This window comes from Nyctereutes procyonoides, unplaced genomic scaffold (assembly GCF_905146905.1).
Source record: "Nyctereutes procyonoides isolate TBG_1078 unplaced genomic scaffold, NYPRO_anot_genome, whole genome shotgun sequence".
In the NCBI taxonomy this organism is placed as follows: Eukaryota; Metazoa; Chordata; class Mammalia; order Carnivora; family Canidae; genus Nyctereutes; species Nyctereutes procyonoides.
Genome location: NW_026575145.1, coordinates 18,394,345 through 18,407,231, shown reverse-complemented (window position 1 = coordinate 18,407,231; position 12,887 = coordinate 18,394,345). Strand labels below are relative to the sequence as shown.

General features: G+C 46.2%; 1 protein-coding gene across 1 annotated transcript in view; it reads left to right on the top strand.

The window, feature by feature from the left end:
- Positions 1-11,158, top strand: part of LOC129499388 (uncharacterized) — a 91,211-nt gene extending 80,053 nt beyond the window's left edge. The window contains 3 exon segments of the mRNA XM_055309053.1: positions 6,250-7,150; positions 7,152-10,113; positions 10,417-11,158. Coding sequence (XP_055165028.1) covers positions 6,250-7,150; positions 7,152-10,113; positions 10,417-10,779 — 4,226 coding nt within the window. The 3' untranslated portion in view covers positions 10,780-11,158.
- The last annotated feature ends 1,729 nt before the right edge of the window (positions 11,159-12,887 follow it).

Below are 12,887 nucleotides of genomic sequence, written 5' to 3'. Positions count from 1 at the left end.
TGGAAGTAAGCACATTAAAAAACTGATATAATATGAATAACTGATGCACATAACTCCTAGAGTGTTTGTTAAATATGTCCAGATTAACCCGTGGTGTTATAGCCACCTCTTTACCAAATCCACCAAATTCACCAAGTTAATCAAGAGTCCCTACCTATAGCTGCCTATTAGTGCCCCACTTCAAATACTATAGTTATAATTAATGGCTAAATAAATGACATTGGAAATCTATAGATTCACTGTGTGTAGGTCCCAACCAAATCTTTAGCCATGTCTCACTGACAGAGAGTTTGATCTACTCTCCTTGTCTCATTATAGTTTTAATATTTAAGAAAGAAAAACAACTTATCATTTAGAAGTAGTTTACTCAATTTAATTAAAAACTACAAATGAATTCAGTCTTCATGTTTTTGGGTTACTATATAAGGTTATAAAATCCTCACAAGGCTTGGGGCACCTGGGTGGTATAGTCAGTTAAGTGAACAACTCTTGGTTTTGGCTCAGCTCATGATCTCAGGGTCATGATCTGATAGTGAGATGAAGCTCTCCCCCAACTTCCCATCAGGCTCTGAGTTTAGTGTGGGGCCTGCTTAGGTGACTCTCCCTCTCTCTGCCCCTCCTCACATCATACCTGTGAGCTCTCTTTCGCTCTCTATCAATTAAATATATTTTTTAAAATCCTCTCACAGCAATACTCACAGCAAGAGAGATCTTGACTCTCTTGGTTTCATCTTGATCTCGAGGCTGTATAAGCCTGCAGCAATTCTTTTCTTGCCATCATCTGGCAAATGTTTTGGTGAGTGGTATGCAAAGCTACAAAGGATATTCACAAACTTAAAATTTATTAGAACAAAAAAAAATTTTATTAGTTTCCTAGATTTGTTTTCTGGGCCATACACTCATTGCTTTAGTAATTATGCTGCTGTACTTCTTAGGTTCAAAGTAGCTCTTCATGGAAAATTCACCTCTAGTCCCTATAAGTAATGATCTATTATTTCAGTCTCTGATGCAATTTTTTCCAGGCTCCTCATCCCAGTGACTGGGTGGCAAACTTGAGATAGTCCATAATGAGGAAATTGAGAAGGAGAAAAAGTAGAAAATAAAGAAACCCCTTTTCCTCTTCCTTATACTTACTGTGTTTCTGCTGCACATCCCTCACTCACTTCCACACACAGGGCAACAGGGTCTGAGTATTCAGGATTGATGTAGAGATCTATGTTTACACTGATAACTTCACAGCTATCAATCAAGAGATTTGCAAGAGCCCTTCAGCTCTATTGCTATTTCCTGATAATGAACTGAATGTTTACAAGACACTGCAGAGTCTGACCAGTACAACAGTGTAGTCAATGAGTTACTGGTTTTAAGTAGGACTTAGACAATGCCTACATTTCAAAGTGAAGGGTCAGAACATCAGGGTAGATAAAAGTTCCTGAAGAGAACTCCTGAGATGACATTAGAGGACTGAAAGTGAGATTCACATAAAATCCAGGAAAGTTAGGACTGTGATAACCTACCAATAATAGTAGAGCTCTATTTAGGGGCAAATGTTTCAGAGTCTGATGTGCAACACTGGTTAGCCAATGGTTGGCTTCTTCAAAGTTTATACACAGGAATTAGCTGGAAAGCTTTAAATTCTCATTAGGAACTTCAGGAATTATGAAAGAAATCTGAAAAGTGAAACAAAACAATTCTCAGCTGTTAGAAGAAGTATAAAGACTCAGAACAAGACAGAGTCTAATACTGAAGATCATCATCATCATCATCATCATCAAGAACAAAATTTTAGTTACAGGTGCATTTCCTAAATCTTTCTTATCATTTAGGTCAAGAAGCCAATATCGAGTTCTTTCTATATTCATTGCATGATATTGGAGTTCTGTGGGTACTACAATGCTGCATGAATTTCTTAGACATTATTTTTTAACTATTATTTTTAAAAATATTTTATTTATTTATTCGAGAGAGAGAGAGAGAGAGAGAGAGAGAGAGGCAAACACACAGGCAGAGGCTCCATGCAGGGAGCCTGACATGGGACTCCATCCCGAGTCTCCAGGATCAGGCCCTGGGCGCTAAACTGCTGAGCCATCTGATATGCCCAGACATATTACAATTTAGACAACACTGTAGAGTTTGAAAAAATAATGAAGATTATGCAGCAAAACATTTAGCATACTAAATTAAATTTTTAAAAATCTCCATGAATATTTATAAATAAAAAAGATCAAGATATGGCAATACACTTTATAAAAGTATTCCTATAAATTTAAAATATGACTCAATGATCTGTATCATAAAATATCAATTTATACCCATCTTAAGAATGTGTGAATTGTACAATGTGAGATGCCTTTGACTTTACATCTAGGTCACACAGAAACCAAGTCTTTTAAAACCTATATACATAAAGGAAATTTCAAAAAAAATTATCAGGGATGCTATAATTTTCAAAAATAAGGGAACTCCAACTGAGGGTACTGCTCTGTTACTACTGGTCAATAACTCTTTTCCAAACATCACCTGATAGGTAAATTCAGAATATTACTATTTTGAATATTACCGAGTTATTGCTAGGAATAGGGTAGGATTGGTGCCAGTAGGATCCATCTTATAAATATCATCACATACAAATCTCTTTACTTCTTTTTTTTCCTAAGTGATGGAGAGTAATGCATTGGTTAATCTGTTTGAATATTCTTACACTATGTCTGTACCACCTTCTTGAACTATTTGACTCTATAGTCTCAGTCCTGGATTCCAATACTGTACAGCCTTGTTATGGGACAGATTCTTAAAGAAAATGGAAGCTCCAGTTTCCAGATTTATAATAATACTGTGTAAATCTACATATATGTATATGGCTGCATAAGGTATACTTACTTATGTGGTATTCTATGTTTGCCTAATGTGTACAGATTTCACGTAGTAGTGATTACATATTCTCAAATTCTAAGAGAATATCTTTGTTCAGACTCAGTGTAGTTATTTCTTTTAATAAGCAGATTCACTGTTTGCTCCATCATTTGTTATAAGCCTCCTTAAAGAAGTCTGACATTGATGATAACAAAGTAAACAAGCATTTCTTCAAATGGAACCTCTTGTAGCCATCAATGAAAGAATGCGTAGGAAACTTGTTTCAAAGCTCAGAGAATTTCTGTGTCATCTTGACTTCTGTGTCTCCAGATTCTTTATTCTACTTTTCACATTACTTTGCTTATTTCTTATTGCACCTCAGCGAATGAATTTAGTTTCTCAGGCTTAAGAGATCTATTCTTATAGCTTTTTCTCATCTTATCTTAATTCCTTGGGGGTTGACTGCGTTTATTCATTCCTAAGGAATTATAAGTGGATTTTCACCTTTTCCAAGGGATATCAAGATGTACATTTTATGAGATTTTAATAATAGTAATGGGAATAACTTTTATTATTCCAGAGCTTTCACAGAGATTACATTGTATTTCTAATTGCTATTCTGCATATAAACTCTGATTAAAATATTTTTTATTTCACAATGTTATTTTGGATATATAAATTGGATTAATAATAATTGGGTTATACAGTTTCAACCACATAGTCAAGCTTCATTGAGTTATGATGATTTAATGTGCATTCTTCCTTTTTTCATCTCATGTCTCTTTTTGTCGGTTCTCTGTAATTTAGTGCCTTCCGAAGGTGAGCAAGATAAAAGTTGAAACTGCTGCTTATCTAATGTAATTCATTGGAAGTTCTGATAAATTTGGGTGAATATGGAAATAATTACCTAAGGAAAAGGATGTTTGAAAGTTATCAAATATATTTCTATTATTCAAAAACTTTTTGTTTCTTGGGACACCTGGATGGCTTAGTGGTTAAACATCTGCCTTTGGCTCAGGGTGTGATCCTAGATTTCCGGGATCCAGTCCCACATCAGGCTCCTTGCATGGAGCCCACTTCTCCCTATGCCTATGTTTCTGCCTCTCTCTGTGTGTGTCTCATGAATAAATAAATAAAATCTTTAAAAAAAAAGAACTTTTTGTTTCTCACTATAATTGATCATTGATTTTCATTATTGTAAATTAAGAAATTTTAAATTTAAGAAATATTTACTTTTATTATGGTTTTAATAGCTCCTGTAATTTAGATACTTAACATTTCTGCCTCCTTGAGCCTCAAATATTTAATGGTTTTCAACTAAAGATTAAAATTTAAACATAATATATTGGTTATATTTATTTTACTACAATTAATAGTGAGTACATAAAAATGATAAAATAGGTAAAATCTAATTCTGCCAGGCAACTTTATAGATTGTAATGATTCTTTCTCCAAAAATTAAATTAAATTATCCACAGAATTTTGGAAAAATTCAGGATGCATTGTAAGAAAAATAAACATCAAGAGATTAAGAAGACAAATCACAGACTAGAAGAAAATATTTGTGAAAGACACATCTGATAATGGACTGTTTTCCCAAATATACATAAAAGTAAAGAAAAAAAACTAAAAACTCAACAACAAGAAAATGAAAAATACCATTTTTAAAATGTTCAAAAGACTTTAAACAGATCCCTTACCAAAGGAGATATAAGATAGCACATAATTATATAAAAAGATGTTCAATATCACATCATTAAGAACTGCAAATTAACAATAAGATACCACAGCATATGATAAGAATGGCCAAAATCCAGAACAATGGTAACACCAAATGCTAATGAGGCTACAGACTGAAGAAACCTCCCCCCTTGTAAGTAGGGCCAGCCCTAATCCAGAGGCAGCCCATCCAGTCTTCTTCCTGAAATTTTAGCAACTAAAAGCATTCTGTTTACAATAAGAAAACCGTTCCCCCCCCACACCCTGATTGGAATGTCCCTGAATAGGTTCATGTTGACCCTCCCCGAAATCAACCTGGATGCTACGCGACTCCCGCGGTTCTTTTGTCTTTAGGCAGTTTCTTTCCTTTTGCCTTTTAAAAGATCCCTGTAACTGCTAATCGGGGCTCTTTTCCTCCTCGGAGGCGGAGAGCCCGTTTGCGCAAACGTTCAATAAACCCTCTTGCTAATTGCATCTGCCTGTCTGGGGTCTGGGTCTCTGGGGCGTCCACCGGGCCACGTTGGCACCCGTGAGCCAGGGTCCAACATTTGGGGGCTCGTCCGGGATCCGAGACGCCCCAGACTCAATCCTAAGACCGGTAGGAGGTAAGACCGAGCTCGCTAAATGTCATATCTGTCTCGTCCGTTTGTCTGACTGGCCGGGTCTGTTTTGTGCCGGGTCTGTATTGTGCCTGCAGGACGCTGTACTCTGTATTCTGTATTTGGACCAGCGGGGGAGGCAGACGTGCCTGAGACCCCTGGTCCCCCTCCGGAGTCGGACTCCGGAGTGGTCTGGAAGAGGAACGGAGCCCCGGCACTCCCTCCTCTTCGGGGAGGGTCGTGGTTCGCGACCGCTCCCATCTGAATCTGCCGCGCCAGTCCTGTCGTTCGTGTGCGTCTGTTCGTTCCGTGTTTTTCTTCCTTTCCTGTCCTCCTCCTCACCGCTCACCCCTTCTCTACACCCATGGGGCAGACTGTAACCACCCCTTTAAGCCTCACTCTAGATCACTGGAAAGAAGTCGCCGGCCGGGCACACAATCTTTCGGTCGAAGTCAGAAGACGAAGATGGGTCACCTTCTGCTCCTCAGAGTGGCCGCTTTCAACGTCGGGTGGCCCAGGAACGGAACTTTTAATATTGATATTATCTTGCAGGTGAAGGCCCTGGTCTTCCAGCCAGGACCCAATGGACACCTCGATCAGGTGCCGTACATCATAGTATGGGAGGATCTCGCTAAGAATCCCCCCCCCTGGATAAATTGCTTTATCCCTTCTCAAGGGGGACCGGGCCCGAGACCCTCACTCCCTCCCTGCCACACTCCCCCAATTCCCCGTCCCTCCTCTCCATCCACCCTTTGCCCCCTAAAATTTCCTGAATCAAAACCTAAGGAGCCGCCTGTGCTCCCAGGGGACCAGGACAGTCTCCTTCTCTTGGACTCCTCCCCTCCCCCTTATGCCCAACCCCCAACGCCCCGCTCGGAGGCCCCTACCTCTCCCTCCGCTCCCTCAGCTCCGTCCCCCGACTCTACGGGGGCAGAGGGGCAACCCCTCGCTTCACCCCCGCTCGCCAGTCGCCTCCGCTTTCGGCGAGAGCGCGGGGGAGAGTCGGAAGACGTCTGGACCTCCCAGGCATTTCCCCTCCGGTCAGTAGGCGGCCAGATGCAATATTGGCCGTTCTCTGCCTCTGACCTTTACAACTGGAAAACTCATAACCCCTCCTTCTCCCGAGACCCCCAGGCGCTAACCGGATTAATTGAGTCAATTCTGTTGACCCACCAGCCGACCTGGGATGACCGCCAGCAGCTCCTGCAGACTCTCCTCACCACGGAGGAGAGACAGCGCGTGTACCTCGAAGCTCGGAAAAACGTCCCGGGGGCGGACGGGAGGCCGACCCGGCTGCCTAATGAGATTGAGGATGTTTTCCCCTTGGTTCGCCCGACCTGGGACTACGACACTGTTGCTGGTAGGGAGCGGCTCCGTCTCTATCGCCAGGTACTCCTAGCGGGTCTCAAAGGGGCAGGGCGTCGCCCCACCAATTTGGCAAAGGTACGTGCTATAGTGCAGGGAAAAGAGGAGACGCCGGCAGGTTTTCTGGAGAGGTTAATAGAAGGCTACCGCATGGATACTCCCTTTGACCCCTTGGCTGAAGACCGCCAACCAGATGTAATTATGTCCTTCATTGGACAGTCGGCCTCGGATATTCGTAATAAGTTACAACGGTTGGAGGGACTTCAGGGGTACACCTTACAGGACTTAGTGAAAGAGGCAGAGAAGGTTTTTAACAAGCGAGAAACCCTAGAGGAAAGGGAGGAAAGGATCCGTAAAGAGCAAGAGGAACGGGAGGATAAGAGAGATAAAAGACGTAACAAAGAGCTGACTAGGATACTGGCCACCGTAGTACAGGGCTCAGGGCAGAGTAAGTCAGGACAGAGTAGGGACCTGGGAGACAAAAGAGGACCACGGGTTGAACGAGACCAGTGTGCCTACTGCAAGGAAAAAGGACATTGGGTTAAAGATTGCCCAAGGAGGGGCCAAACGCAGGGACCTAAAAAGAAGCCCATTCCTGTTTTGTCCCTAGAAGATGAAGATTAGGGGTGTCAGGGCCAGGAACCCCCCCCCCGAGCCTCGGATAACCCTTAAAGTGGGGGGACAGCCGGTGACCTTCCTGGTCGATACGGGAGCTCAACATTCAGTTTTAACTGAGGCAAAAGGACCCTTGAGCTCTAAAACGTCTTGGGTTCAGGGGGCAACTGGAGGCAAGTTATATCGATGGACAACCGAACGGAAGGTCCACCTGAGCACTGGGCAAGTAACGCATTCCTTCTTACTGGTCCCAGACTGCCCTTACCCTCTCCTAGGCAGAGACCTTCTTTCAAAAGTAGGGGCCCAGATACATTTTCAGCAAAAAGGGGCCACTATTACTGGCGCGGGAGGGCAGCCCCTCCAGGTACTGACCTTGCGCCTAGAGGATGAACACCGGCTGCACGAGGACTCTCCACCGGCCGTGCAGCCCCTAGATTCTGAATGGCTCACTAACTACCCTCAGGCCTGGGTGGAAACGGCCGGAATGGGACTAGCTGTAAACCAGCCGCCCATAATTATAAACTTAAAACCCTCAGCCACCCCCATATCGATCCGGCAATATTCAATGAGCAAAGAGGCCAAAGAAGGCATTCGGCCACATATACAGAGACTATTACAATTGGGCATTTTAATACCTTGCCAGTCGCCCTGGAATACTCCTCTATTACCCGTAAAAAAACCCGGCACAGGAGATTACCGGCCGGTACAAGATTTACGAGAGGTTAACTGGAGGACAGAGGACATACATCCCACGGTGCCGAATCCCTACAACTTGCTCAGCACCTTACCCCCAAGCCATGTCTGGTATACGGTGTTAGATCTAAAAGATGCATTCTTCTGCCTGAGGTTAAGCTCTCAAAGCCAGCCTATTTTTGCTTTTGAATGGAAAGATCCTGAGACGGGATTCTCAGGACAACTCACTTGGACAAGGCTGCCACAGGGATTCAAAAACTCCCCTACTTTGTTCGATGAGGCCTTGCATCGGGATTTGGCAGATTTCCGAGTTGGCCATCCAGACCTCGTCCTTCTGCAGTACGTGGATGATTTGCTCCTGGCGGCTAGGACAGAACAGGATTGTGTAAAAGGTACGGGGGCCCTGCTTGAGAGACTGGGAGAACTGGGGTATAGGGCCTCTGCCAAAAAGGCCCAAATAGGCCAGAGACAAGTGACCTATCTGGGATATCTCCTGGAAGGAGGCCAGAGGTGGCTGACGGAGAGCCGCAAAAAGGCTGTAGCCCTGATCCCAGCACCCACTAATGCCAAAGGACTACGAGAGTTCCTCGGCAGTGCTGGGTTCTGCCGCCTCTGGATACCCGGGTTTGCGGAGATGGCGGCTCCCCTATATCCTCTCACGAAATCCAACACCCCCTACCACTGGGGAAAGGAGCAGCAATTGGCTTTTGACAAAATAAAAAGGGCCTTATTGACCGCCCCTGCCCTGAGCCTCCCAGATGTAACCAAGCCTTTTACGCTATATGTTGATGAACATAATGGAATAGCAAAAGGGGTCCTAACTCAAAAACTGGGACCCTGGAAAAGGCCCGTGGCATACTTTTCAAAAAAATTAGACAGCGTGGCTGCAGGATGGCCCCCATGTCTCCGAATAATAGCGGCTGTGGCAGTCCTGGTAAAAGACTCAGACAAGTTGACTTTTGGCCAACCCCTCACTGTGGTGGCCCCCCACGCCGTAGAGACAGTCATCCGCCAGCCCCCTGATCGATGGCTCTCAAACGCCCGGGTCACCCATTATCAGGCCATGTTACTGAATTCTGAGCGGATACAGTTTGGAACGGCTACATCTCTAAACCCGGCCACCTTGCTTCCAGAAACCGAGTCCCCCTCCCTAGTAATGCATGATTGTCACCAGATCCTAGCTGAAGTCCATGGCACCAGAGGGGACTTGACGGACCAGCCTTTGCCAGATGCTGAAGCAACCTGGTACACCGATGGGAGTAGCTTTCTACGAAATGGTGAGCGTAAAGCCGGGGCAGCCGTGGTAGATGGGAAAGCTGTCATTTGGGCCAGTGCCTTAGAGCCTGGGACTTCAGCTCAAAGGGCAGAGCTTATAGCCCTAACTCAGGCCCTAAGAAAGGCTAAGGACAAAAAGGTCAACATTTATACTGACAGCAGATATGCTTTTGCAACTGCCCATGTTCATGGAGAAATATACCGTAGAAGGGGTCTCCTAACCTCAGCAGGTAAAAACATCAAAAACAGAGAAGAAATACAAGATCTTCTCCATTCCCTCTTTCTGCCGAGAAAACTGAGTATAATTCACTGTCCTGGGCATCAGCGAGGCAATGACCCAGTAGCAGAGGGGAACAGGATGGCCGATGAGACAGCACGGGCCGCTGCACTAGGCCCACAGGCCCTCTCCCTACAAGTACCCGAGGCTGTCCGGACACCGGGGCAACTCTCTCTCGAGTACTCAGACAGCGACCTAGATATCGTCCAGCAAATAGGGGCAGGATATGACGAGCAAATGAAGGTCTGGAAACACCAAGGGAAGACGGTCCTGCCCCAGAAAAGGGCCAAAGAACTGGTGACTCACCTCCACCGATGGACTCACCTCGGACACAAAAAATTAAAAGCACTCCTCCGGAGAGAAGGTCAGACCTATTACATTCCCAAACTCCCCTCCCTGATCCAACAGGTAACCGATGCTTGTGTACCTTGTGCTAAGGTAAATACCAAACACCTCAAGATGCCTGAGGGAACCAGGATGAGGGGAGAAAGACCCAGAACTAATTGGGAAGTAGACTTCACTGAAATCAAGCCAGGTAAATATGGTAACAAGTACCTCCTAGTGTTTATAGATACCTTTTCAGGCTGGACAGAAGCTTTCCCCACCAAGCGAGAAACCGCCCAGGTGGTTGTCAAGAAAATCCTGGAAGAAATTTTCCCGCGGTTTGGACTGCCCAAGGTAATAGGGTCGGACAATGGCCCCGCCTTCGTCTCCCAGGTAAGTCAGTTGGTGGCCAGATTACTGGGGATAAATTGGAAATTACATTGTGCATACAGACCCCAGAGCTCAGGTCAGGTAGAAAGAATGAATAGAACAATTAAAGAGACCCTAACTAAATTGACATTGGAGACTGGCACTAGAGACTGGGTCCAACTCCTCCCTATGGTTCTGTTCCGAGTCCGGAACACTCCCGCGCGCCATGGGCTAACTCCTTACGAGATTCTCTATGGAGGTCCCCCACCAGTAACGGACTTACTAGATTCTGCTATTGACCCTCTTGCTAACACTCCCGGTTTACAGGACAGGCTAAAGGCGCTCCAGATTATCCAGCACCAGATCTGGAAACCCCTTGCGGCTGTCTACCGCCCCGGAGACACAACCGGCCCACACCCGTTCCAGATCGGGGACTCCGTCTACGTCAGGAGACATCAGTCCAGGACGCTTGAGCCCCGCTGGAAGGGCCCATATACTGTACTACTGACCACCCCAACCGCCTTAAAGGTAGACGGCATTGCTGCTTGGGTCCACGCCTCACACGTCCAGCGCGCCCCATCAACGAGCACCGCTGACGCCAGCCAGGACGGACCGGACGAGCCGCTCCAATGGAAGCTCCACCGCACCCAAAACCCGCTCAAGATAAGACTTTCAAAAATTGTTCAATGACAGTTGTTATATTCCTACCTCTCCTAGCGCTCTTCACCTCCGCCAGAGGTGACCCTCATGCCCTCAAAAGGTTAACCTGGCAGGTACTAACGTCTGGGGGTGACGAGGTCTGGTCTATAACTAAGACCGCCCCCGTGGGAACCTGGTGGCCTGACCTATATCCTGACCTATGCAAGCTAACCATAGGGGCCCCTAGCCCATGGGACCTAGAGGGATACTTCGACACCTCTAGAGCCCCTAACCAAGAAAGCCCTCCAGGGCGACTGGGATTAGACCCATGGGGAGGATGTGGCACGCCTGACAGAAGGGCCATGCTAAGCACTCTTCCCTTTTATGTCTGTCCCGGGCACCACAGAGATCGCAGGCTAAATCCCACCTGTGGAGGAGGGGAATATTTTTATTGTAAAAATTGGGGGTGTGAAACTACTGGGGATACAGAATGGAGGCCCTCCTCCTCCTGGGATTATATCACTGTCAAGGCTAACTATACTCACCCGACATTTAGCAAATGGAAAACCCTTAATTATGGGCCCTGCCAAGGGTGGTGTCATCCCCTACGGATATCCTTCACGGAGCCCGGAAAAGGGCTACTTACTGGGCCAATGGATATACGTGGGGACTCAGGTTATACAAAGAAAGAACAGATGATGGTTTTATATTCAGAATTAAACTAAAAATAGAATCCCCAGACCCCGTGGCGATCGGGCCTAACGCGGTCCTCGGGGAACAAAGAGCTGCCCCGGCCCTAGCCGCAGGGAGTGCCGCACCCACTAACTTCGCGGTCACTCCAACCCCTGGGTCGTCACCCGAGACGGGACAACGACTGTTTAATCTTATCATAGGGGCATTCCTGGCCCTTAATCGAACCAGCCCCGATGTAACTAAATCCTGCTGGCTCTGCCTTGCTTCCCCTCCCCCTTATTAGGAGGGAATTGCTACTTCAGGGACCTATAATAACATCACTAGCACTCAGGGATGCACACCCGACTCCCAACCACAATTCACCCTTACAGAAGTTACAGGACAGGGAACCTGCATAGGAACACCCCCCCGGGGCTACCAGAGACTCTGTAACACTACCACCCCGATTTTGGGGACTGATTCTTACCTGGAGCCCCAGCCGGGAACTTGGTGGGCATGCAACAAAGGCCTCACCCCCTGTGTGTCGGCTAAGGTTCTAAATAGCTCAAACGACTTCTGTGTCATGGTGCAGATCATACCCAGGGTGTTCTATCACCCTGCTGAAACTCTAGAAAATCAGTATGATAAACATCCCACCCGTTTTCGGCGCGAACCTGTCTCCCTAACCTTAGCCGTTATGTTGGGACTAGGGGTCGCTGCTGGGGTGGGTCCTGGCGCAGCTGCTCTGATCCAGGGCTCACGGCGTTATCTAGAACTCCAAACAGCTGTAGATGAGGATCTACGGACACTAGAGCAGTCCGTTTCTAAGCTAGAACAGTCCCTCCCCTCACTTTCAGAAGTAGCACTTCACAACAGGGGAGGCTTGGATTGACTAGTCCTGAAAGAGGGAGGACTGTGTGCGGCCCTGGGAGAGGAATGCTGTTTCTATGCAGACCATTCTGGAGTCATCAGAGACTCCATGGCCAAACTCAGGGAAAGGTTAAATAAAAGACAAAGGGACCGGGAGGCCCAGCAGGGCTGGTTTGAAAGCTGGTTTAACCAGTCTCCCTGGTTGACCACCCTAATCTCTACCATTATGGGCCCTCTAGTTATCCTGCTCCTGCTGCTAACTTTCGGCCCTTGCGTCCTCAACCAGCTGCTCCAGTTCATCCGAGAAAGATTGTCTATTACCCAAGCTCTGGTATTAACTCAGCAATGTCGGGCCCTCCAAACTGAAAAAATAAATGTTCCCTAAGATTTTAAGGTTAAAATCAGCCCAAACAAGAGGAGGGAATGAAGAAACCTCCCCCCTTGTAAGTAGGGCCAGCCCTAATCCAGAGGCAGCCCATCCAGTCTTCTTCCTGAAATTTTAGCAACTAAAAGCATTCTGTTTACAATAAGAAAACCGTCCCCCCCCCCCACACCCTGACTGGAATGTCCCTGAATAGGTTCATGTTGACCCTCCCCGAAATCAACCTGGATGCTAC